At 40.6% G+C, this 23,181-nt stretch overlaps 2 protein-coding genes across 5 annotated transcripts in view; one reads left to right on the forward strand and one right to left on the reverse strand.

Moving 5' to 3' along the window:
* ACOX2 (acyl-CoA oxidase 2) overlaps positions 1 to 11,787 on the forward strand; it is a 30,057-nt gene extending 18,270 nt beyond the window's left edge. Inside the window, exons 13-16 of one of the 2 annotated variants that reach the window (XM_077776756.1) lie at positions 1,168 to 1,385; positions 7,994 to 8,126; positions 11,258 to 11,361; positions 11,500 to 11,787. In XM_077776756.1, the coding sequence (XP_077632882.1) occupies positions 1,168 to 1,385; positions 7,994 to 8,126; positions 11,258 to 11,320 (414 nt within the window). In that variant the 3' untranslated portion in view covers positions 11,321 to 11,361; positions 11,500 to 11,787. The remainder of the gene's footprint in view (positions 1 to 1,167; positions 1,386 to 7,993; positions 8,127 to 11,257; positions 11,362 to 11,499) is intronic. The other variant, XM_077776757.1, reaches the window with a different exon arrangement.
* Positions 11,788 to 14,111: 2,324 nt separating this feature from the next.
* KCTD6 (potassium channel tetramerization domain containing 6) lies at positions 14,112 to 22,977 on the reverse strand. 3 transcript variants are annotated; one of them, XM_077776716.1, is made up of 3 exons: positions 21,220 to 22,977; positions 16,710 to 16,779; positions 14,112 to 15,459 (listed from the first exon to the last, which is right to left on the reverse strand). In XM_077776716.1, exons 2-3 carry the CDS (start codon positions 16,734 to 16,736, stop codon positions 14,773 to 14,775), a joined length of 714 nt encoding a protein of 237 aa, XP_077632842.1. In that variant the 5' UTR covers positions 16,737 to 16,779; positions 21,220 to 22,977; the 3' UTR covers positions 14,112 to 14,772. The 3 variants fall into 3 exon arrangements, with proteins under 3 accessions (XP_077632842.1, XP_077632841.1, XP_077632843.1); XM_077776715.1 differs by lacking the exon at positions 21,220 to 22,977 and having other exon boundaries at positions 16,710 to 21,198; XM_077776717.1 differs by lacking the exon at positions 21,220 to 22,977 and having other exon boundaries at positions 14,112 to 15,431; positions 16,710 to 21,197.
* Between the last annotated feature and the right edge of the window lie 204 nt (positions 22,978 to 23,181).

Here is a 23,181-nt window from a genome sequence, read left to right on the forward strand (position 1 = left end):
ACAAAAAAAAAAAAAGCCCTTTCCCCATTCTTTGTCCCCCTGACTACATTTCTTTGAACCGTCAAGACAATCTAAGCCTAGCTACTTCAGGCATTACAGGGAAGCTATCCGGAAATCTGCATTTTGACAAAATCACCAACTAACCTGTGTGCACATAAAAATTTGAGAAGAATTTAATATGCTTTCCTTTCCTCCCTACCCCCACCCCCCACCATGGAATCCATATAGCTTACCAGATAACAATAGTGTGCATTTGTCTTTGGGAGAAGTAGAATATTCAAAATACCTAACAACTGGTAGGGCAGGGGCATGGGCCAGTCAGAAAGCACTTCAGGCTTAGCTGAGGCAGGGCCTGAAAGTCTCCTGCTGGGTCAGGCATTTATCCTTTATTTGCTGAGCTGTGGGGAGGAGGAGGTCCCAGAGAAGGATCTTGGCTGACTGAAGGGGCTCTCCTGGGGTTGAGGGCAGTGGTCACTTACTAACTGGTACCAAAACTTTTATACTTTTTATGTAACCTCTGTGCCCAATGTGGAGCTTGAACCTATGACCCTGAGATCAAGAGTCATATGCTCCACCGACTGAGCCAGCCAGGTGCCCAAAAATTTTGTTTTAACCAGTGACAAAGCCAGGCTGTTGCATATGAGCTAAATAACAGCCCTGCTTACCTCGTAGAGTTCACTCTCTCACTGGGAGAAATTCCGTGTCCATCTTGAGCCCCTACTTTCTCTACTCCACAATGTACACAAGCACACACATACACACACACACCACACTGCCTTGAACATGGCAAACAATAAATAGCTGTTTTCTTAAGAAAAGTGGTGCTGTCCTCCACTGTCTCCAGGCCAGCCTCCAATACACCTGTATTCTTTCTACCTTTCAAACCTATTTGAAATTTCCCCCAAACAAAAAAAAATTTTTCCCAGAGCCCACAAGCCCCCAACATGCGCACACGCACCTGGGCGCGCGCATGCACACACACACACACACACACACACACACACACACACACACACCATCAAAAAGGCTCAGTGAGACCCACAGTGAGTCAGGAGAAGTGCGGGGAAACACGTGGCCACAGGGAGCTTATCCCAGCAGTCTTCCCAAACTCCCAGGATGACTTCTGAAGTCAGAAATCAGAAGCTACTGTATCTTTGTGTCTTTTAGGCACACTGCTATTATATCAGTGTGAAGAATTTTACAGAAACTCTGGAGAAACTAGAAAATGAACCAGCAATTCAGCAGGTACTCAAACGCCTCTGTGACCTCTACGCTTTACATGGCATCCTGACAAACTCGGGTGACTTTCTCCATGATGGCTTCCTATTTGGGGCCCAAGTGGATGCGGCGAGAACAGCCTACCTGGACCTGCTCGCCCTCATCCGGTAAGTGGCTGGCCTTCAAACCATGGTGATCTTCAGAGATGAGCCCTAGACCCTTTGTTCACTTCAAGCTCCAAAGTCTTGTTAAGTGGGGTCTGGCAAAAGCAGCAAACCACCCTGGAGAGGTTTATACTCTAGCATGAGTACATCAACATAAAGTTTGCATTATGGATTAATGAAAGAAAAAAATGAAAAAAATTAAAAATAAAAATGCTTAAAAACAAATTATCGGGGCACCTGAGTGGTTCAGTAGGTTAAGGGTCCAACTTCGGCTCAGGTCATGATCTCACAGTTCATGAGTTTGAGCCCCGTGTCGGGCTCTGTGCTGACAGCTCAGAGCCTGGAGCCTGCTTCGGATTCTGTGTTTCCCTCTCTCTCTGCCCCTCCCTGCTCACACTCTGTCTTTCTCTCTCTCTCAAAAATAAACCTTAAAAAAAAACAAATTATCTCACATCTCAGTCGAACTCTTCAACCTTGTAAACAGGAATAGCATCTAAATGATGCATACCACATATTCATAATATGTAAACATTAATGAGTCTTAATCATGGCTAATATTTAAGGAACATTTATGTGTGCCAGGCATTATGCCAAAAGCTTTCACACATATTATCTCATTTAGTCCTTATAGCCTTTTGAAATAAATACTATTAATCTCCCCATTTTACTGGGGAGGAAATTCAGGCGGAGGGGAGTTGAGTAACTTGCCCAAGGTCTCACGGTCAGCCAAGGAGGAGCCACGTACAATCTGGGGCCTGTCTGACCCCAGGGCATACGTTCTAAACTGTATGAAAGTTAAGGTGGGGCTACTGTTTATTTCAAACATATCCTAGTCTTTGTTGAATGTGTTTAAGCAAGCTGTTACTAAGTTGACTAAACTTATTTTAATCCTTCCTCAGCTTCAAGGTGAGATATTTTTTTAAACCAGTAATTCATAAACTGATTCATAAAACAATAATACAAATAGTTCTTAAATGCAACATAATGCAGTGTAGTTTAGGGTCATGACATATTAATGCAATACTTTCATTCTGTTACATTACATATAATCTTAATGATCACTTTAAAAACATTGACACCAAAGCCCCAACCTGAATAGGGCAGTGGAAAAAATAAATTAAAATAATACAAAGCAGTCACCACTTTCCATAAGTGAAAAATGGGCTACCTTGAGAACACAATCTTTTCTGAGGAAATATGATGCCGTTTTATGTGGGGTGGTATGGTGTGTGTGTATGTGTGTGTGACTCTTCCCCTAGAACCTCCAATAGTTCACATTATCTATGTGACGAAGATAATAAAGGAAAAAGATTTGAAATTTAACAAATAAGCTACTCATGACAAAGTTTAAAAAAAAAACAGATCAAATTAGTTTTATTTCTAAGAACATGCAACATATTACAAACCGTTTATGACCTCACATAAGCACCTAACAGATATGTGGTGGTGGGTAAATGTTCAATTAAATCATCAAAAACTGTCAAAAATACATTTTACAGAATTATGCCCCAGGTATTAAACTTTCACTAATGTACAGAATCCAGTGGTGGGAACTATTAATAGCAGAACTGAGTAGTGCACAGTTCAGCCCAAGTGTATCTAATTTGGAAATGCTCAGCATTTTTTTTTTATAGTTTACTTATTTTGTGAGAGAAAGCATGAGCAGGGGAGGGGCTGAGAGAGAGGGAGAGAGAGAATCTCAAGCAGGCTCATGCTCAGTGCAGAGCCTGACGAGGGGTTAGATCTCATAAACCCAACCATGAGATCCTGACCTGAGCCGAAATCAAAAGATGGATACTAAAACACCTGAGCCACCCAGGAGTCCAGGAAATGGTCAGCATTTAAAACACATGAAGACAGGGGCGCCTGGGTGGCTTAGTCGGTTAAGCGTCCAACTTTCACTTAGGTCATGATCTCGTGGTTTGTGGGTTTGAGCCCCGCGTCGGGCTCTGTGCTGACTGCCAGCTCAGAGCCTGGAGCCTGTGTCAGTCTGTGACTCCCTCTCTTTCTGACCCTCCCCTGCTCACGCTGTCTCTCTCTCTCTCTCCTAGAAATAAATAAAAATATTTAAAAAAATTAAAAAATAAAATAAAACACATGAAGACAATAATATTCTAGCCCTGAATGGCAGTGACAATGAAACACAAAAGATAACCTTAACATTTCATAAGCATGATTTTTTTTTTTAATCTGCAACGGCATTTCTAAGTGCTTGCCTTGGTGCCAAAGACTTACAGCTTAGGACAAGACCAATGGCACTGACACAAATAGGCAACTTATGTATGCATGAACCCACCAACTGATTTACTTACATTTTGGTACTTAAGTAACCTTCCTATTACTGTGGGGTAGCCAGGTATGTAACAGACTCCGTGGTTACAAAAGTTCTGTGTCACAATTCTCTGCCTGATTACTTAGTTTCACCCTCTGATTTCTGAGATGACAAATAAAGGATGGCACACTATTCCATGTGACACTAAGAACCAGCTCTGTGTGTAATGGTAATTAGCTGACCCAGTTTAGAGTTGTTTAAGGGGTTGTAAAATCTCAGCTGGGGGACATACAGGTGAAGATGGCATACTGAACAAGGGCATTTACTTTTGTTCCTGAAACACAACAAAAACACCAGCAAAGGGATTAAAACTTTTAAAAAGGTATAAAACCCACAAGAAGAACAGGAAAGGAAACCTAAAAAAAATAAGAAAGTAGATGGACAGTGACTGCAGACCTGGGAAAACTGGATCATAAATCGGAAGTGGAAAACAATTTATACCAAAGAACCCCAAGAACTAGCAGCACTGTGTACCTCCGGCCATGGGGGTGAAGGTGAGGCCCACAGGATGGGCTGGAAGTCTGTTGTAGGAGCTGAACCCTTAGTGCCCCTCTTTCTCCAGGAGTAGTTTTGAGACATTCCTGAACTTCACCTTGGCGGAAGGGTACATAGGGGGTCTGTGGGCCAGGGAACACTAGGTATAGTGAGAATGAGGCTACCCTACAGAAAACAGGGGCCTGAATACATGTTTATAGGCCAAGTGCTAAGTGTCCCCTACCCCAGCCCTCTTTTCCCTGGTTCCCAGAAAACTGGCAGCAAGGCTAGTGGCCTACAGGAAGATGATAGACAGCATGCTCCTTCTCTGCAGAATCTGACCAGCCCAAAGGAGATACAGCTAAAGATACTGACGCCACAGTTCCCCAGTTCACCCCACAGTGAATCCCACACATCTACAAGCACGCCCAGACTTCTAAGTAGCTAGCTAATGCCCCACTCTTAGGTATGATCAGACACTCGCAGATCCCCAGACACAAAAACAGAAGCAAGAACAAGACATAGATCTTGACTCCCCTTTATGATAAAACGGGAAGGCCCTGACATAACACAGAGCCCAAACAAGCAAGAACGAAATAACCTGGAGGGTACAAGAGAATCTCCAGGGAGAAGGACTCTTTTTTAAAAGATAAGTAATATCGCCAAAGAGTTAAGAGGAAATATTGCAACCACAAAACAAGAATGTCATTTCTTAAAAACTAATATTCAGGGGAGCCTGGGTGGTTCAGTCGGTTGCGTGTCTGACTTCTAGAGGATCACTCCAGCTGCCATATTAAGGAACTGGGCAGGGGATGAATAAAAAGCAGGGAGCCCAGCTAGGAGGCCACCTCAATAATCCAAGTGAAAGATGACGATGGGTTAAACTAGGTGATAGCACTGAGGGTGGTGGGAAGTGGCTGAAGTTCAGATATATTTGGAAGTTAGAACAGGAGTTACTGACAGATTAGGTACAGGATGTATGCGACAGAGAGGAGCTCAGGTTTTTGGCCAGGACAGAGTTGCCATTTACTATAAATGTGCCAGGTTTGGGCAGGATGCACAGGAAAAGCTGTAGAAGATCAGGAGTTTGGCACCTTTTTTTTTTTTAAGTTTTATTTATTTAAACAATCCCTACATCCAACATGGGGCTCAAACTCAACCCCAGGATCAAGAGTCACACACTCTACTGACTGAGCCAGCCAGGTGCCCCAGGAGTTTGGCTTTGAACATGTTAAGTTTCAAGAGCCTATTAGAAATTAAGGAAGACGTTAAAACACAGGTTAAGTGAGACTGGAGAGATGGATTTAGAAGTCATTAGCATATGGCTGGTATTTAAAGCCATGAGGATATCCCATGGCGTGTGACTGGATAAAGAGTAGAGGCTGGAGTACTGAGTCTTCGGACTCGCCAAAGATGGGGAGGAGGAGGAGGACAAGAACTATTTCAGCAGAGTGGCAGAAATGAAAACCTGAACAGAACCGGTTCTAGGAAAGGGGGTGGAGAAGAAGAAATAGCAAAGCATAAACAAGCACAACGCTTCTAAGGAGTTTTATCACAAAGGGGAGTCAAGATCTGGAGTAGATGATGGAGAGGGAAACAGACTCAAAAGCTTGTTGTTAAGATGGAGGATAGCACACCCACGTTCATATACGAAAATGATGCAATAGAGGTGGGGATTTTGACATTGTAAGGGAAAGACAAGAGAATTTCTAGAATATTGTTCTCTGGTAGGCAAGAGGGGAAGGCATCTACCGGACAAAGAGGGACTAGTGTGAGCTGGGAGCCTGGACAGCATACCTGTGCTAAAAACAGAGAAAGCGCTGAACGTTTAGGTGCACAGGTGAAACCTGTGGATGTGCTCTCACCGCTTCCATTTTATCAGTGAAATGGGACAAAGAGCCGTCGAAGTGAGAGACATAGGGAGGTGGGTGGCGTGGATTTAAGGATCAGAAAGAAGGTGTGAAATAATCCCCTAAGAGAATAAAGAGTACAGGAACTAGAACAATGTCATCGGACTGCTAGGCGGCCAGAAGGGCTCACTCGAGCCCCTATTACATCGGTCGGTACTGGTTTCCCCACCACACAGAGCCCCAAAGGTGGTGTCACACAGTCAGTGAAAAATTGGGGGGTATATTTTTGATGAAGTGCATATAACGGACCATGGAATTTCAGCTGAATAAGGAAGGAAAGGAGGCCACCGGGAGGATTAGGGACATTAAGTAAGTGGCAGGTGCCAATAAGGTCAAGGAAGTATAAACAGCCCTAAATGAAAATCACCCCTCAGTGATGATGAAGGGTCATCCAGAGAGGATTAAGATAGGTAAGTACAGTATCCCAGTCATCTCGAATGCTTTGTGAAAAGAGGGCTAGGGAAGAGTATAAAATAATCACATTATGCTTTCTACCTTTTGCTAAAAAAGAAAGAAAGCATGTGAACAATTTTTTAAAATCTTTCATTCAGGGGTGCCTGGGTGGCTATTTCGGCTCAGGTCGTGATCTCACCATGCGTGAGATGGAGCCCTGTATCGGGCTCAGTACTGCTGGCGCAAAGCCTGCTTGGGATTCTCTCTCTCTCCTTCTCTCTGCCCCTTCCCTGCACGCGTACATGCTCTCTAAAAAATAAATAAACTTTTAAAAAGGTTTAAAAATATTTCATTCAGTAGTCAAAAATAAAGCACATTTTGTTGCTTGAAAAAGAAAAAGACAGGGGGTGCCTGGAAGACTCAGTCAGTTAAGCATCTGACTCTTGATTTCGGCTCAGGTCATGATCTCATAGTGGTGAGATAAAGCCCCGAGCAGGGCTCTGAGTTGAGTGAGGACCCTGCTTGGGATCTTCTCACCCTCTCTTTCTGCCCCTCCCCTGAATGCATGCACGCACGCACACACGCACTCACTAAACAAACAAACAAACAAACAAACCTTAAAAAGAAAAAGAAAAAAGGGTTATCAGAGTCAGAAGACTAGAGGGAGTCAGCTAAAAGGGCAGGAGCCAGTGAAAGGAATGCCATTTGCATCATGGTGAAGGTATAGACAGATGTTGCTGTCAAGCCTTGGGATGTGGTCCTGGTAGAGAATCACAAAGAGGGGTTGTAGAACAAGTCAATGGAGAAGACCCACAAACTGAGAAGCCATGTTTTAGAGGAATATTCAGGTAGACAATGAAATCACTAAGGATGATAAGTGTTGGAGAAACAGCGGGCCAGGAAGTAGATCACTCTCAACAGGAGAGACGCGGTGGGGACACAGCTCAGCAGTGAGCAGGATACATAAAGTCACAATAATATACACACATACAGTCACAACCATGTAAGTACCAAATGTAAGTCTGACCAAAATTTTAACTATGTATTGGGAGCAGGAAGGCCAAGGGGAAGAAGCAGGGGTGAGTGGGGATGAGATGGGGTGAGGAGTGGGAACTAAAAACATATCTTTTGTAGTGGAGACGCAACAGATAATATCTAAAACTGAACAATCAAGAAGTAGCGATCCAAATAAGACATTTAGAGACATTCAAGTAAATACCAAAAATACCAGCTAAAAGACCAAGAATGATTGCAGGGTGGAGGAAGTAGAGGTGAGACAGAGATGTACTGATTTTAAATAACAAGACCTAAAGACTACTAGAATCTTTTACTGTAGTATATATAACTGATCAAAAATTAAAACTTTTAAAAAATTAAAGCTGAGGTGTTCAAAAGTGAATAATGATGCAACTTCTAATGAGGTGTTGTTATCCACCATCTCTGATTAATTAGAATCATAAGAGCAACCTAAAATACTCACAAACTCTTGTTTTCTCTCTCAGGAAGGATGCCATCTTGTTAACTGATGCTTTTGACTTCACGGATCAGTGTTTAAACTCAGCACTTGGCTGTTACGATGGCAATGTCTATGAACGTCTGTTCCACTGGGCTCAGAAGTCACCAACCAATACTCAGGTAGCTGAGTAGAACACATTATAAATTATGCAAGAGAGCAGAGAACAAGCAGTGAATACACTTCCATGTTTTCTCATTTTAATTGATTCCCAGTAGGTTGGAAATTGCTTGGCATAGCACATGTGTTTAAAATATTTTGAGAATACATAAAAGAAACCAGGAATAGGGGTGTGGCTTGGCTGGAACTCTGAGTCTGGACTGCAACCAGCAAAATGCATTGCTTAGAATTTGGTAAAGGGAATTAGGAGGAAGGCCCAAGCTCTAAACTGTGGCTTGACATACCCAAGACTATACCCATGTAGTGGCAAACTAGCTTTTAAGTAACAAAAGTAAGATAAATCATTGCGGTGATTTAACCATCTTATTTTCAGCCTTTAACTCTCAGTTTTGTGGTGATAAAAATGGGTGAGAGGAAACTTGGGGTGAGGAGCTCACTCTCAGATCTGTCTGCTAGAGATGGCTCCTTCCTGTTCACCCTGAGCAATGGAATCCGGGAGCGAAGGCTGCGGCACTGCCATCAGCAGCCCAGGAAGGCCATGCAAACAACAATTACAAGGGTGATGGCAGAAAGACCCCCAGCTGTCTAAGAGAGAATACCAGAACTCTAGGTCATTAACGGAACAAGGAGAGGACTCATAAAATCCTTAGAGTCTGGGGCCTGGGTCCCAGACTCTCTGCTTGGAAGCCTCACTGGGAAAGGTTATGAATGTCAATGACTGCAATAAGCACAGTAAAGAAATAAACCCTATATTTAGAATTCAGTAACTAATACTTAATAGATCTGATACAGATGATCAAAATGACAGTCTATGGGTACACAACAGATTATCTGAAGCTCTATGGTGCAAATATATTATTCAGATAGTGAAGCTTACTTTTTCACCCCTTAGGTCAAATTTCAGAAAAGGTGTCTTAACACCTCATAAAATTGGCAACTCTCAGGCTTTCATTCACACTTTGTGTGGTGTTAGACTTGCTGTTTGCATTTTGCATCCTGTCATACCTCATAGCTTAATTTAACATGATTATCTAAAATTATAACACAACTGGTTAGCTCCAAGATGCCTGTCAGGCCAATCAATCCATTCTGGTCATTCCCTGTCTCCAAGAAGGCATCCTTTTAACTCAACAAGAACATATAAAGAACTTACCTAAGAACGTATGATACAGTTAGTTTAATACAGTTAAGCTGCTTGTGCTGTGTTACTTTTTCTAATAATTAGATCTCCCTACTTTCTAGTACTTAAATCCTGGCATAAAACCACAGCAGTCCTCCTCCTCCAGATTAGGCCCTGTGGTCTAAGGGTAACTGTCTGCACTTTGGTGCTCCGGAGAGAAACCAACTCTGCTGTAACACCTGTCAGCAAACGCTGACATGTCTAGCTCAAACCTGCTTAACTAGCAACACGAGGAAACATGCCAGCTCCTCCGACTCCTCATCTTCACTAAAGAACATAGGGAGCTTTCTTGTCTGTTTTTTTAACTTTGTTTCTAATCTTTATTTTAAAAGCATTTAATCTGGTATTGTAGGAGGGCAGGTTTATGTAAATGAGGGGCGTGACTGGCCTACAGCACCAACAGATAAAATGTTGATGCACTTCATCTCAGTCACTCTTCTCTCTTCCCTATCTCCTGCTACTTGACGGTGAACAAGGATGGGGTCTTCCTAACTCCAGGATCTAGCTCAGAGTAGACACTCTGCATTTATGGAATAAATGAATATAGTTTTATGACCCACATGGTAAGATGAAGGACACAATGCTGCAGACTCTGGCCATGCTCGCTTATCTTACCTTGCTAAAAAGGTGATAGGTACAGCAACGTGGCTCTTCCATGCACAGCAATTTAGGAATGTGAGACTACAAATGACCTTGGGGAATGTCTCCAGTTACTTAAAATGACAGTCAGTTGACTGCTAATATATACTCACATAATCTTATGTTACTGGCTCCTCAAGAGTCCACCAAAATAGCACTTTTAAGGTATATTTTTCTAATTGGCGATACTTTTGAAGCTGCAGTAAGAGACATTTTTCCTCATCTGCACTAGCAGAAAATGGCACGCTGCAGGTATTTCAAGTAAATTAAGACAACAGCTATGTTGAAACATGCCGTGGAGACACAAAAGTACAAACAGGAATGTATTTCACTGATATTTTCTACCGAGAGAAAAGTGCGACGCTAAGTTAAATGTCTTAGAACCATAAGGCAGTCTGTCTTCTGTCTGGGGCAGGTTGAGTGTTGAGCATTATCCCTAGACAGGATGATATGCTCTCTCATGGTTTACTCTGGCCATGGTGTGTTTTGACTTTTTTTCCCCTCCCCTCATCTGGATGCTATTTCAAGCCAGGTTCTCCAGAGTGAACTACAGAAGGTTGTTCCTGCTTCATACGTGAACTCATATTTAAGTGATTCCTATAGTGCAGGAATCACTGGGGGTAATTTCAAAACAAGAATTCTATTTCCCCCTATTATTCTGATGTAAAGATCTGTCCAAGTAGTTGCTAGATGCATTAAACATACTTACCGATTCATTCATTCAGTCAGTCAGTCATTCAACAAATATTTATTGAGCATATGGCACAGGACAGAAACTATTCTGGGTATAAGGCCACAGGGGAGAACAAAAAGTCACAGGCTCCCGTCTTCAACGAGGAGCTTAAAGTTTTAGCCTAGATAAGCAAAAAAGTAAATAAACAATATAAAAGATGAAGCTAGAGCCGGGCAGGAAAGAACCAAGGCACATCAGAGGTCAATGGGAGACAACCTGATCTGAGAGTATCTTTCCCACCTGGCTCCACCTTCTGGTCTCTTGCATTGTGTGTAATGTTCAGTTTCAAAGAACCTCAAAAAGTCAAGCATTTTATTTGTATTAAATTCCAAAAGCAAATGATAAGCTGTTTCTTAATTGGCCACCTGCATCTACGATTTAAAATCTGCATGAGAAAAGGAAGGATGCCCTTTGGAAAAAATGTTTCTCCATATGTTCAGACAAAATGGATTTAAAAAATAATTTTTAAAATTAAGAATCTTACGTAATGTTACTTTTCTGAAATGAAAAACTTAACTTGAAGGTAAAAGTCATTAATCATGCCAGATATATCCTAACAATGCACTTTTTTCTACAAACAGGGAAACCCTGCCTATGAGAAATATTTAAGACCACTATTACAAAGTTCAAGAGCCAAGCTGTGAAATAATCAGCAGCATTCAAGAGGCACCACCATGTGATAATGGTACTATTTAATTGGCATATATAGATAGCATTAACGGCATATATTTAATGGCATATATAGCATTAAATTTTAAAGTATACTTCATATACACTTCATATATTTTCAAGTATACATACATCTAATTTTTTTTTTTTTAAGTAAGCTCTATGCTCAACATGGGGCTTGAAATCATAACGCCAAGATCAAGAGTCTCCTGCTCTGCCTTCTCAGCGATACAATAAAGTATTTTTTTTTTTTTTTAAAGAGAATCATGATCTTCTTAGTCTGTAACAAATGAAACATCTGTGATTTACTTCAAGATAATCCATGGGAGGAAAAGGAAAGAACAAATAGCTAAAGACTGTCAATGGGTACATGAATGTTTGTACTATTCTCTTTACTTCTGAATGTGTATGAAATGTCCCACAATAAAAAATAGCAGCACTATCCATTTGTAGCATCTATTTTGTTAAATACCAGGGTTTTGCTTTAGGTCTTAAAAAAGCTTAATAAACTTATTAGTTATCACTTCTGTCTATAGCACACATTTATCTGAGGGCTTCCAAGGACATACACATGTGCACACACACACATCCAATCCTCTGAAAGTGCCTATACTCCAAATAAAATGTAGAGCCCTGAGAATACAACTAAGTATCAGTTATTGAAAATCAACTCTTTCACAGTGAAAACAACATTTCCTCAGAGGCGACTGGGTGGCTCAGTTAAGCTTCCGACTTCGGCTCAGGTCATGATATCTTGGTTCAGTTTCTGAGTTCAAGCCCCCATGTCGGGCTCTGTGCTGACAGCTCAGAGCCTGGAGCCTGCTTCGGATTCTGTGTCTCCCTCTCTCTGCCCCTCCCCCGCTTGCACTCTGTCTCTCTCAAAAATAAACATTAGAAAAAACTTTCAATTTCCTAAAAAAAGACATAATTGTCTCAAATATAATCAAACTACATTTTTCATATTGCCCAATAAAACAATCAAAATTAAATGCCACCAGACATATAAAATTGCAAAACAACCTCAGCGACTACTTTCCCTAAGTTATTCATAAAAATAATTAGTTAATAATTGATGAATCTGAGAAATTTTATCAAAAACAAACTTCTCCCCAGTAAAATGGCCAAGAAAGAAACCTCTTAAGTTTTTGTCTTTTGAAATCCTGGAACAACTAATACTATTCCCATTTCTACATTTATTTTCAACTCAAATCACTGTCTTGCATTTACCTCAGCTAACTCGACCACACATAAGTGGCTGAATAGTTTTTTAGGTAACCTCTAATCAATTTGAAGTATGAGAATTTTCTAAAAAGCTAACCTCATACTAGCACATTTACTAAAACCACAGCAACCTGCCAATAACATGAAGAGATTTTAGATTGGAGACGGTTTAGTTCAAGACGGTGAAAAGGGAGTAATTATAGGTTTCTGGATGTTGGTCATTTGTCAAATCTTAAAATAAATTTTCAGAGAGACATGGGCAAAAATGGATGTAGGTAAGTATTCTCATCCTTTCAGAGAGAGAATCTCAGAATGAGAATGTTCTCATAAAAAGGACATAAGGAGAACCCCACCCGAGGGCACACGGCCTCAGAACTCCATACTTCCCTTAGAAAATAGCAAAGGGGCACCTGGGTGACTCAGTTGAGCATCCAACTCTTGATTTCAGGTCATGAGCCTGTGGTTGTGGGATCAAGCCCCACACTGGGCTCCATGTTCCTGCTTAAGAAATCTTTATCTTTCTCTTTTTTTATATATATTTATTTTTGAGAGACAGAGTGAGACAGAGTGCAACCAGGGGAGGGGCAGAAAGAGAGGGAGACACAGAATCTGAAGCAGGCTCCGAGCTCTGAGCTGTCAGAGCAGAGCCCAACATGGGGCTCGAACCCACAAACCGTGAGATCGTGACCTGAGCCAAAGTCAGACACTCAACCGACTGAGCCACCCAGGCGCCCCTGAAATACCTTCCTTCCTTCCTTCCCTCCTTCGTTCGTTCCTTTCTCTCTTTCTCTTTCTTTCTTACTCTCTCTCTCCCTGCCCCCTCCCTCCCCAGCTCATGCTCTCCCTCTCTCTCTAAACGAATTTTAAAAATTAAAAAAAAAAAAGGAAAACAGCGAAGAAATTACAGGACTTCCTTTTATAAGGTGTTCTGACAAACTAGGAAGTTACGCTGTAGCTAACACAATCCTTCCTGTAACCTCCAAAAAAGACAATCCAATCAATTATTCAAAATAAAACTACAGTGAAATAAATAAAAGTACACTGCTCCAGAGTCTCCATTCACTGCAGTATTTCTCCTCAGAAACGGACTTAACTGTAATAATAAAATATATTTATGGGCCACCATAATGTTGTGAGAATAAAGTGGCTAAAGAGGCAATCTGTCCCTGTGCTCGGTACAAAGCTAGAATAATGGTCATGTTCAGTGCTGACAACTGAAGACAAATCTGTAATCGTCAACCTAAGTCCTATTTGGAGAAAATTTATCAAACTGTTATGCTCACTATTCAAGTATGCACTCTTAGATGAAACTACTAACTCCATCCATTCCTGTGCCAATAGCACAGTGGAGTTCTATAAACTGCATCCTAAGGTTCTACAGAATCCTCTTGAATCAAATACAAATGTGCCACAGGCGGCACATACACTGGGACATAAGCCAAACAATGTGTACTTTATGCAAGGAATATGATATCCCCCCTTAAGTAACAATAATCAACAAATACAAACCTAATTTTCATATTTCATTTTTTATTAGTTTTTTTTTTTTTCTTCCTGGTAGACAGTACACTTGGGAATTATACTGCACCAGGCATAAGGAGTAAGAGTTCTACCACAGGGACATTTTGTATTCAGAATCCAATATAAATATTTCTAGTCAGACATTTCCATGGCTACAGATATTTGGTTGCTTGATTTATATGCATAGAAAGAAACAGTTGTCATAACTGTAAAAAGCAGTACTTAACAAGTACTTTTAAATGATTGGAACAGTTTTCCTTTAATATTACAATACTGCTTATCGGTTTGGAAACTAGGTCACCCTACATGATGTTTTGATTTTTCTCAAAGGCATCATGAGTACTCTGTTTATTCTTTCATTCCTGCATTTTTAGCCTTCTAGTTGAGTTAGGGACCATTTAATCAGAAATCATTGTAGCACTGTAATAAAAAAAAGCTCTGTTAAGAGTAGATTATATACCATAATGATTTTCATACTTCTTTTTATAAAAAAGGTATCTGGAGGCTCTGAATAGGCACATGCATACTCAAGGTAAAGGAACAAAACATAGAGGAGTCTGCTAAAGCACAAAACTTCCTTCTGGTCCTCAATGCCTTCAAATAAATACAAATATTAAAAAAAAAAATCCCACACTGTGATTTAAAAAAAAAATCAGTTTCCAGGAACTTCTCCCAGGCTCAGAGATCAGTCATCGGTCTTCCGGGCCAGCCGACAGAAAGTCCAGTTGTGCTCCACCGTGTTCTCATTGGCCCGCTCACTCATGTGATGCACTCGGGTGTTGCGGATCGTGAAACCTTGTTTTGTAATATATTCCATCAAGTGGACCCGGAGAGAAACTTCCTGGTGATAATCACAGGGTCCAAAAGTAAAGGAAACCTGGCAATCTCTGGTGTCCATCATGTGCTTATTCCACTTCGTAAAATAGTTTGAGATACCTTCTAGTAAGGAATGAACCTTGGTGGTGATGGTTAATTGAGTTATGATGACAGCTACTGGATTGGAGTACTTAGAAAGCTTCCGAGTGCTAGATAACTCCACAACTTCTTCAAAAGTATCCATAGGATACAAAGGCTTAGGGTCATTGAGACACTGAATCAAGGGCTCAATCTGATAAAAATCTGCTTCTTTCCGAAGCAGATCAAATTCCTTAAAATCCAGGGGTAAGGTCAACTCTGAAGTTCTTAAGAAGTTGAGGACATATCGGAAAAGAGGTCCATCTCGATCAATGAAGTAATTGCCTTGAGGGTCCCGAGCTGTGGGGAAGTCCCCCCCAAACATAGCTCCAAGCATGGAATCCGGGTAACGCGTCAATGTAGTGAGAGACGTTGTATACAAGTGTCCACCTACATTTAACGTGACTGGGTCAGTCATCTGAAATTTTTAAAAAATGATCAGTCATCTGAAATTTCTTATATCCTAACTTTGACAAATTAAGAAAATTAATGGTAACAAGCAAAGCAAAAGATTCCTTCAGGCTATAATGTATTTAGCAATCCTATAATCCAAAATAGCTTTACTGTTAATGATAAGCCTATCCAGATAAAGGGATCTAACTTTTTTTTTTCAATAGGAAACGGATAAATCTAATTCACTGAAGTCTTTTCCTAAAAAAGGAGAGTATGACTTCCAAAGCCATTTAATATCAGGCCCAGTATCTATAGAGAAGTTTTTAGGTCAAAGTAGACTATGGGAAGAGAAAGGCCAAAATGAAATATACTCGTTTAATTTTTCTGATTAAAAAAGAGACTTTCTTATTTTAAATCAGTTTGACTCAAAGAATAAAAATGATTTGATAACATAAAGATACCTATTTTAAATATTCTTTTGTTTATCCCACTCAAAAGAACAAATCGTAAAATTTATTTTAAAAATAAAAATTTGTGCAGACCTAATCTTTATTAATTTTACCATGGAAATAACAGTGCCAAATACTAAGTTAGAATACAGTTTAATCAATACAGTCTCATATACTCAAAGGCTAATAACAGCTTTTAAATTGTATAATCTGATAGTATATTCACTTTTGTAACACTAATGTTGCAATCTGGCCTTTAATTTTGAGAAGCAAGCTTCTCTAAATAATACATACCTTCCGTTTTAGAAATTATATTCAAGAAAAAATAAAATAAAAATACAGACAGACTTCAGGTACTAGGCAAGTGAAGTATTTCTTACCAAAGGAAAACAAAAATAGGAAGACATGCACGCTCAAAAAAGTACGGATGGGAGAAGTGGCACGTTCTCCGCCTTTAACGCCCCTAACACAAGAAAATATCTCTGTACTGTTACCTACTAGACTATTTTAATAGTCACTACTCTATAAAGGAAGAGTTTTAAGAACAACCCACTTTAAAGACCCAAAAGTCATCATGATGCCTCTCAAGTAAGTGATTATAAAAAGTTACTTGGAGAGCTCATATGGACTTTGCCTACATAGAAACACCAAACTAAACAAAAACACCCCCAATATAATCTAAACTAAAAAAAGGGGCAGCGGGTGTTGCACTAATGTATAATTTCCATTCTTATAAGATGTATTGTACCTAAGAATACAGAAGAAGGGAAAAGACACACAAACATTATTTGCCAGCCTTCAAAATGCATCTGCAAAAGCCTCTCACCATATAGCCCCAGTCTCCATTATCCATCTGCTCCAGCGCTGCGTCCCAGGGAGCCCAGGTTCCAGGGAAACTTGGGGAGGAGAAAAAGACATATGATAGAGCATTTAACCATGAAAACAGAGAAGGATTTTTCCACCCAACAGAGCAGGCCAACCACCAGAGAACTATTCAGCTTTGATCATCCAAAACCAGCCACTCGGCAAAGATCTGGAGAAGGAAGCATTCCTTTAGGAACTTCTACTCATACCTAAAGAAACTGACAATCTTTAGAGAAAAAATTTATCCTATACTCAGGGAAGGAGGCAGAGCCTACTTAGTAAACCAGTCATTCAAATTCTACCTATGCTCTATGAAAATTTGATTTTTAGAATTTCTACAGAACATTATGATTAACTCTACAACCTTATTCTGGTGCAAACCTATAATGATCTTCATCAAATTCTTTTTGATCCATTTCTCATCCATTTCAGCTATGCAAACTAAACATCTCAGTAAAAGCTAGTCAGGACCCTCCCAGACACCAGTATCGCTCTCTACGAGAAAGACATCAGAATGGTATTTCTTTTACAACATTAAAAAAACTAATTATACTTTTATCATGATATATTTCATTCTGCACAATAACCCAAACAAACAGAAAACCATGTAAATGCCAAATCATTAGAGCACTATTTGGGACAAAAAGAACCTTACAAATCTGGTTGCGAGTTACCCGTCCGGCACTTACGGAGAGGCAGCCTGAAGACATCGACAAACATCCAGATGCTAAGGATGCCTGTTTGAATTTATTTTTACCTACAATTCAAAAGCACTTAAACACCTTCCTGCTACGGAACTGCTTTAGTCAGTCCTCTCACACACATCAGTCTCCAAATCAACCGGCACAACACACTGCGGAGCGCATTTCAAAAGCTCTGGCAAGAGACACTAAGAAACATGAACTTATTGGTATTTATCCAGGAAAAGCACTGGCTTTTTAATATGGTCTTTGAACAGATTCACTTTTCCCACTTTTAGAGAAACCTGGCACACTATTCCCAGAACAGGCCCTGGCTGCAGAAGATCACAAAGGCTCTTTCTCAAAAAGGTCACTCAGGCATGTAGAGAACATTTGCATAGCACAGCAGGGGCTGAAATCAGAGCCTGAAGCATCCATTTTTCCACCTTGCACATTCTTCAAAGGAAACAAGCTAAAATGTGGACCAGACAATGTGCAGTCAGGTTTTCTTCTCCATACTCAGCAGCTGGATATAGATAGGCCTCCACATGCTATGGGGGGAGAAATGGAACAAATGTCAAAGTCAGGGCTGTTGTGACAACTTTTCATTCCTCTGACTTGCTTCACAGTATCTGAAGTAAATAGAAACAAGAAAATAAGAAAATAGGCTTTACTAATTTATATTATGAGCATCTGATTCAGTTCATGATACATCGGACAGAGCAGTAACTGATTTTATTTTTTCTAACGTTTATTTATTTTGAGAGAGAGAGAGAGAGAGAGAGGTAGGTAGGTAGGTAGGTTTAGGGGTAGAGAGAATCCCAAACAGGCTCTGCACTGTGCAGCACAGTACCTAGAGCCCAATGCAGGCCTTGATCTCAGTAACCATATCATGACCTGAGCCAGATGTTCAACTGACTAAGCCACCCAGGCCCTCCAGTAACTGAGTGATTTAAAAGGCTGGTCATCTGAAGTTCTGATCATAGGCTCATCTCTGGCATCTTCCCATCACCCAGAGTATTCATTCCTGACAGCCTCAAAAATAGTTCGGTCAGGGCACATGGGTGGCTCAGCTGGTTAAGCGTACAACTCAGGTCATGGTCTCATAGTTTGGGGTTCCAGCCCCACGTCAGGCGAGCCTGCTTGGGATTCTCTCTCTCCCTTTCTCTGCCCCTACCCTACTCTTGCTCTCTCTCAAATAAATAAACATTTAAAAAAAATAACTAAAAAAGTAATTCAGTCAATTGAGACATTTATTATAGGTCCCCTGAGGGGGCGGGGGGATGGTGTGCAATGTGGATACCAGAAGTAGGGAAGATACAATCCTTGACTTCGTGGAGCTTTCTGTCTGTGAAGAAAGGCAGCACACACCAACTGTACAGAATTCAAAAGCGCTACATAATGGATGGACTGGCAGAGGCCATCGGGAAGAAAGAGCAAGAACACTTCCAAACGGGAGGACTTCAGGAAGAGCTCACTCAGTAGAACTCTGCAGGAATATCTGGACAACCTTAAAGAAGGGATTCCAAAGTGAAGAAACAATTTAAATAAAAAGAGGGGGAACAACTTCTCCCACAACATTCCTGATACAATTAAACAGTACATGAATTACTGTCCCCATTTTAGAGATGCAAAATAGAGAAAACAGCAGACTAAATGACTTTCTCAAGTTCCCACAGTTGGAAAGTAACTGATTAAGAACCTGGATTTTCTGACTCCGAGTCTAGATCTTTCTATAAATCCTCTCTTTGGGTGGAAATTGAAAGAACAGAATCCAAGAAACAAAAAAACTGAAAGGATTCATTTTAGACATCCTAACAGGTAGATTTTATTTACAAATTTAATAGTAAAGCAGTCTAAGTGAGCAGTCACAATGGGTCTGTAAAAATTGCCCCGAGGAAAAATAACAGGAACCTAGTCACTATCATGACTGAAGACTGGTATCCTCTGTCGTAAGTGCAGTGAAGAACTCTAATCCAGGAATATCTGAACAGTTAAATGAGAAATGGGAGACCAAAGACAAAGAAAAAAAACCAGATATCATCAATGTTACAACTAGTGTGCAAGGTCTGTCCACTATTAATCCTTTCCCCCCCACTTTTTACTGCTAAACCAAAACAAGATAACTTCTTTAGCAATCATAAAAAGAAAATTAGATGATGCCTTTGAATCTGTTCCACAGCAAAAGCCAAGGTTCTGTTCCAATACAAAGAAGTAATGAAGCCTCAAGTGTAATTATTCAAGAAAGCAATTATGGGAACCTATACAGCCTGTGTTTCTTAAAAAGCACCCAAAGTCTCCCTACATTTGTGTATAAGAAGCAGATACATCAAAATAAAATGAAGTTACTATTAGTCACTTCCAATAACAATGACTAAACTGTCCAAAAAAATCAAATTGTTCACTAAAGAGCTCTAAGGGAAAAAATAGTATTGATAAAGTTTCAATTTTATCCCTACTCCTTACTTCTAAACATTCTCTGTGGAGATGCTTAGAAACAGCAAGAAAGAAACCAAAACAAGCAGTTAGAGTCCTGATCACCCAATAGCTGGACAAGCAGTCTCTAAATCGATTACTATTAGGAACATCTCAGGGATAATACAGATGAATGAAATAAAACATAATCCAAAAGAATTTCCAGAATAGCATCAATCTCTTCTGCTAAATCATTTCTCAGAGCTGCTAACAATTAGAAAATGATTCATTTGCTTTTCATCTTCTCCCCCTTCTGGCACAATCTCCAGTGGAGGGCTTAATGAGAAGCTAAATGACCACATGACAGGCAGCAGGATCTTAAAATGGGCATCAAATGGGCCTGTTTTACTTGATGAAGACAAAGAAAAATCTAATATTCCAGAATATTTGCCAGGAATGGAGATTATGAGGGTAACAATGAAAAAAACTTTTCCCTTAAAGTGACTTCCTTACTAAAGATCATTTTAAACAATAATGAATGCAACCAAGCACAATTATAATGTTCAAAGAAAGGCTTCTGACCCTTAAAAATCAGCCCCACTTGAAAATATCTGACCATAGGTGCAAACAAAATTCTTTTTTTATGTTTATAGAGCAAGAGGGAGAGAGAATTCCAAGCAGGCTCTGTGCTGTCTCCACAAAGCCTGATGTGGGGCTCGATCTCACAGCCGCAAGATCACGATCAGAGCTGAAATCAAGAGTCAGATGCTCAACCGACACCCAGGTGCCACCCCACCCCAAACAAAATCCTTACAGAAACAACTGGTGTACCATTCCCAAAGAGTATAAAGCAGTACTGGAAATTCACCCACATTTAAGCTTCAAAGGTTAATTATGACTAACGTGTAAATTCTGACAGTGTAATGTTAGCAGACAATTAAACTAAGGAAAACACATACTGAAGAACTTTTAAAGGCCTTAAAAGAAATTGCTAAGAATTTTCTAAAGTTGTAAATCTGAAAAATGCATAATTCAACAAGTTAGTAACTTAAAGAATAACCTAGGAACTCCTGAAAGCCATTCTCCTCATCACTGCAGAATTCCAATCAAGGTTTTGGTTATGATGAACTAATTTTAAATCAACATTCTGAGTTTATCATTTCTCCTACAGACTACAACTAAGAATTCTCCCGGGCAAAAGTCCTACTGCTATATAACAACTTGTACAACAGAAGACACACCTCCAAACTTTAATAATAAAAACCTATAACTACTGCCTACCCAAAGTTCCCAGGTAGCCCTAATAAAAATGCCTTCCTACTGAAATCTCTGTGTCTGGCATTCAGAAAAGACCCAATAAATTCCATCTACACATACCTTCAAAATTACCTTTGTACAGAATTCCTCTGTTCCTGAAACATGGGTGTTTGAAAGTGAAATACTTTTTATAGTAACTAGTTCAGCAACATCTAAAGGAGGCTTTTGGCTGAGGTTCACATATAGACTGACCCAAGTAGCCAGGCACACAAGGAGAATGTGACTACGGTGTTAGGTTATCCTTAACCGTAGCAACACAGTAATAGACGGTTTGTTCCTAAAACCAATTATTTTTTTCCTCTCTCCTCTCTCTTCCTCTCGTCGAGAGGAAAGGCGCTCTAGATTGAAAAAATGACCTTAACGCTAAGGAGCTGTCACAAATAGTCACAGAATGAGAAGACACCTCTTACCCTTAGTTTCTACAAAATCAAATAGGATAATACTGCCTTCCCCCAAATAACGATACCACCTAGACATAGCACAAAGGCAACAACTGACCTAAAGGATCAGGACTAGGGGCTCTGAAGTCACATGCAGGCCAGGCCAGAGGAAAGAGAACCTGTTACCAGTGAGGGTCTGTATCCCGCTTCCACTCCATTACTAATTATGAGACCCTCTTTAAGCCCAGCTTCTTCTTTGCAGAAAAGGAGAAAACAAGCAAGATCATGAATAGAAAACCACTTGTGAACTGGCAAGTATTAAACAGATGTGAAAATACGAGTGGTAGTAGCATCAACAAAATTTCTGTGGTAAACTGAGAAACTTGAGTGTGTGAACACAAGTAATTTAGAGCCCTGGCGTGCAAACAGGGCAAATATGGAAGAGAAGGTTCTTAATTTGCTTCCCATCTCCCCAGGTCCTCCTTTCTCCTGGGCTCCGGAAGACACAATTACAGGTAAAGAAGGGCATCTGGCTTGTACGGAGACCACCAGACATCTGAGCTGTTGATCACACAAGGAACTTCTCCAAAGCATGACTCAGGATTATCTCCAAGGTAAAGCCAAATCCAAATAAATATGTGCATTCCGTTTTAAACAGACTCTAAATATCAGAAGTCAAGGCACGCTGAGGGATCCACAGAAGGGCTCACCCCAGGATTCCTTCATTTAGTAATGTTATGGGCAAAATATGATTTGTGAACAGTTCGCTCACACAAATCTTAGGAATGGCATCTATGACAATCCTCCCCACTCAATCCTTAGCATCAGTGGCATTACGTAAAATGAACTGTGTATGGGCTGGTAGCTCCCAACCAAAGAGCAAGTTGTCTCAAACTACCAACCTTGCCGATGCAAAGATTTTCCTTTTCCTAGTTACACATATGCTCATTTGAAAACATCACTCTCGGGCTCAGGCCTGTGCTAAATGCTGTCCCCTAGCTTCTTTCCTATTCTGCGATCGCACTTGGGCATTTGTGACAGCAAAAAATAAATAAATAAATAAATGCGCTAAGGGGAAACGCGGGGAGATACTCGGGCTACCCCAACATTCCTGGCCAGGCCAGGTCATCCCGGGTCTGTTTGCCACCCAAACCTCTCCTACCACAAAGTCCTAAAATTGGATTTATCAACTTGTTCTAGAACAGCTATACTTGAACAGAAACATGATAACTTCAGCAGAATACCCAAAGAGGATCTCTGTTTCGTTTCTCCCGTCCCACCTCAGACACAACCTCCACCACCGTCAGCCCAGCAGGTGATTCAGGGGCTCCCCATTACCGCGGTCATTTATCACCTCTGACACGAAGCATTAAAAATACCAAGACACACAAATATGAGCATAAAGAACTCAGCTGCAGAGTGGGTCTTTGGGGGCAGAAAATCCCGTAAGGTAGGGCTCAGAAGCCCTGTCACAGCCTCTAAACTAGGGCAAACGGTGGCCAATAAGCACCACCTCCCCCTCCCCCCAAAAAACCAATCATTTTCAAGCAAAACTCGAGGTGTCCCCCCCTCCCCGGTCCGGGCCGTGCTTCGCGGTTGCCCCGCAGGCAAAGTCCCCCCACTCCAACCCGGCGTGGGACAC

The sequence above is a fragment of the Crocuta crocuta genome, unplaced genomic scaffold (assembly GCF_008692635.1).
Source record: "Crocuta crocuta isolate KB4526 unplaced genomic scaffold, BGI_CrCroc_1.0 scaffold87, whole genome shotgun sequence".
Classification (NCBI taxonomy): domain Eukaryota; kingdom Metazoa; phylum Chordata; class Mammalia; order Carnivora; family Hyaenidae; genus Crocuta; species Crocuta crocuta.

Bases quoted from the DNA above. Each gene is read 5' to 3' on its own strand.
- KCTD6 (XM_077776716.1), bottom strand. From the start codon at position 16,736: ATGGATAATGGAGACTGGGGCTATATG. The intron at 15,460-16,709 runs GTGAGAGGCTTT...TAAAAATTTCAG, and splicing joins ATGGAGACTGGGGCTATATG to ATGACTGACCCAGTCACGTT.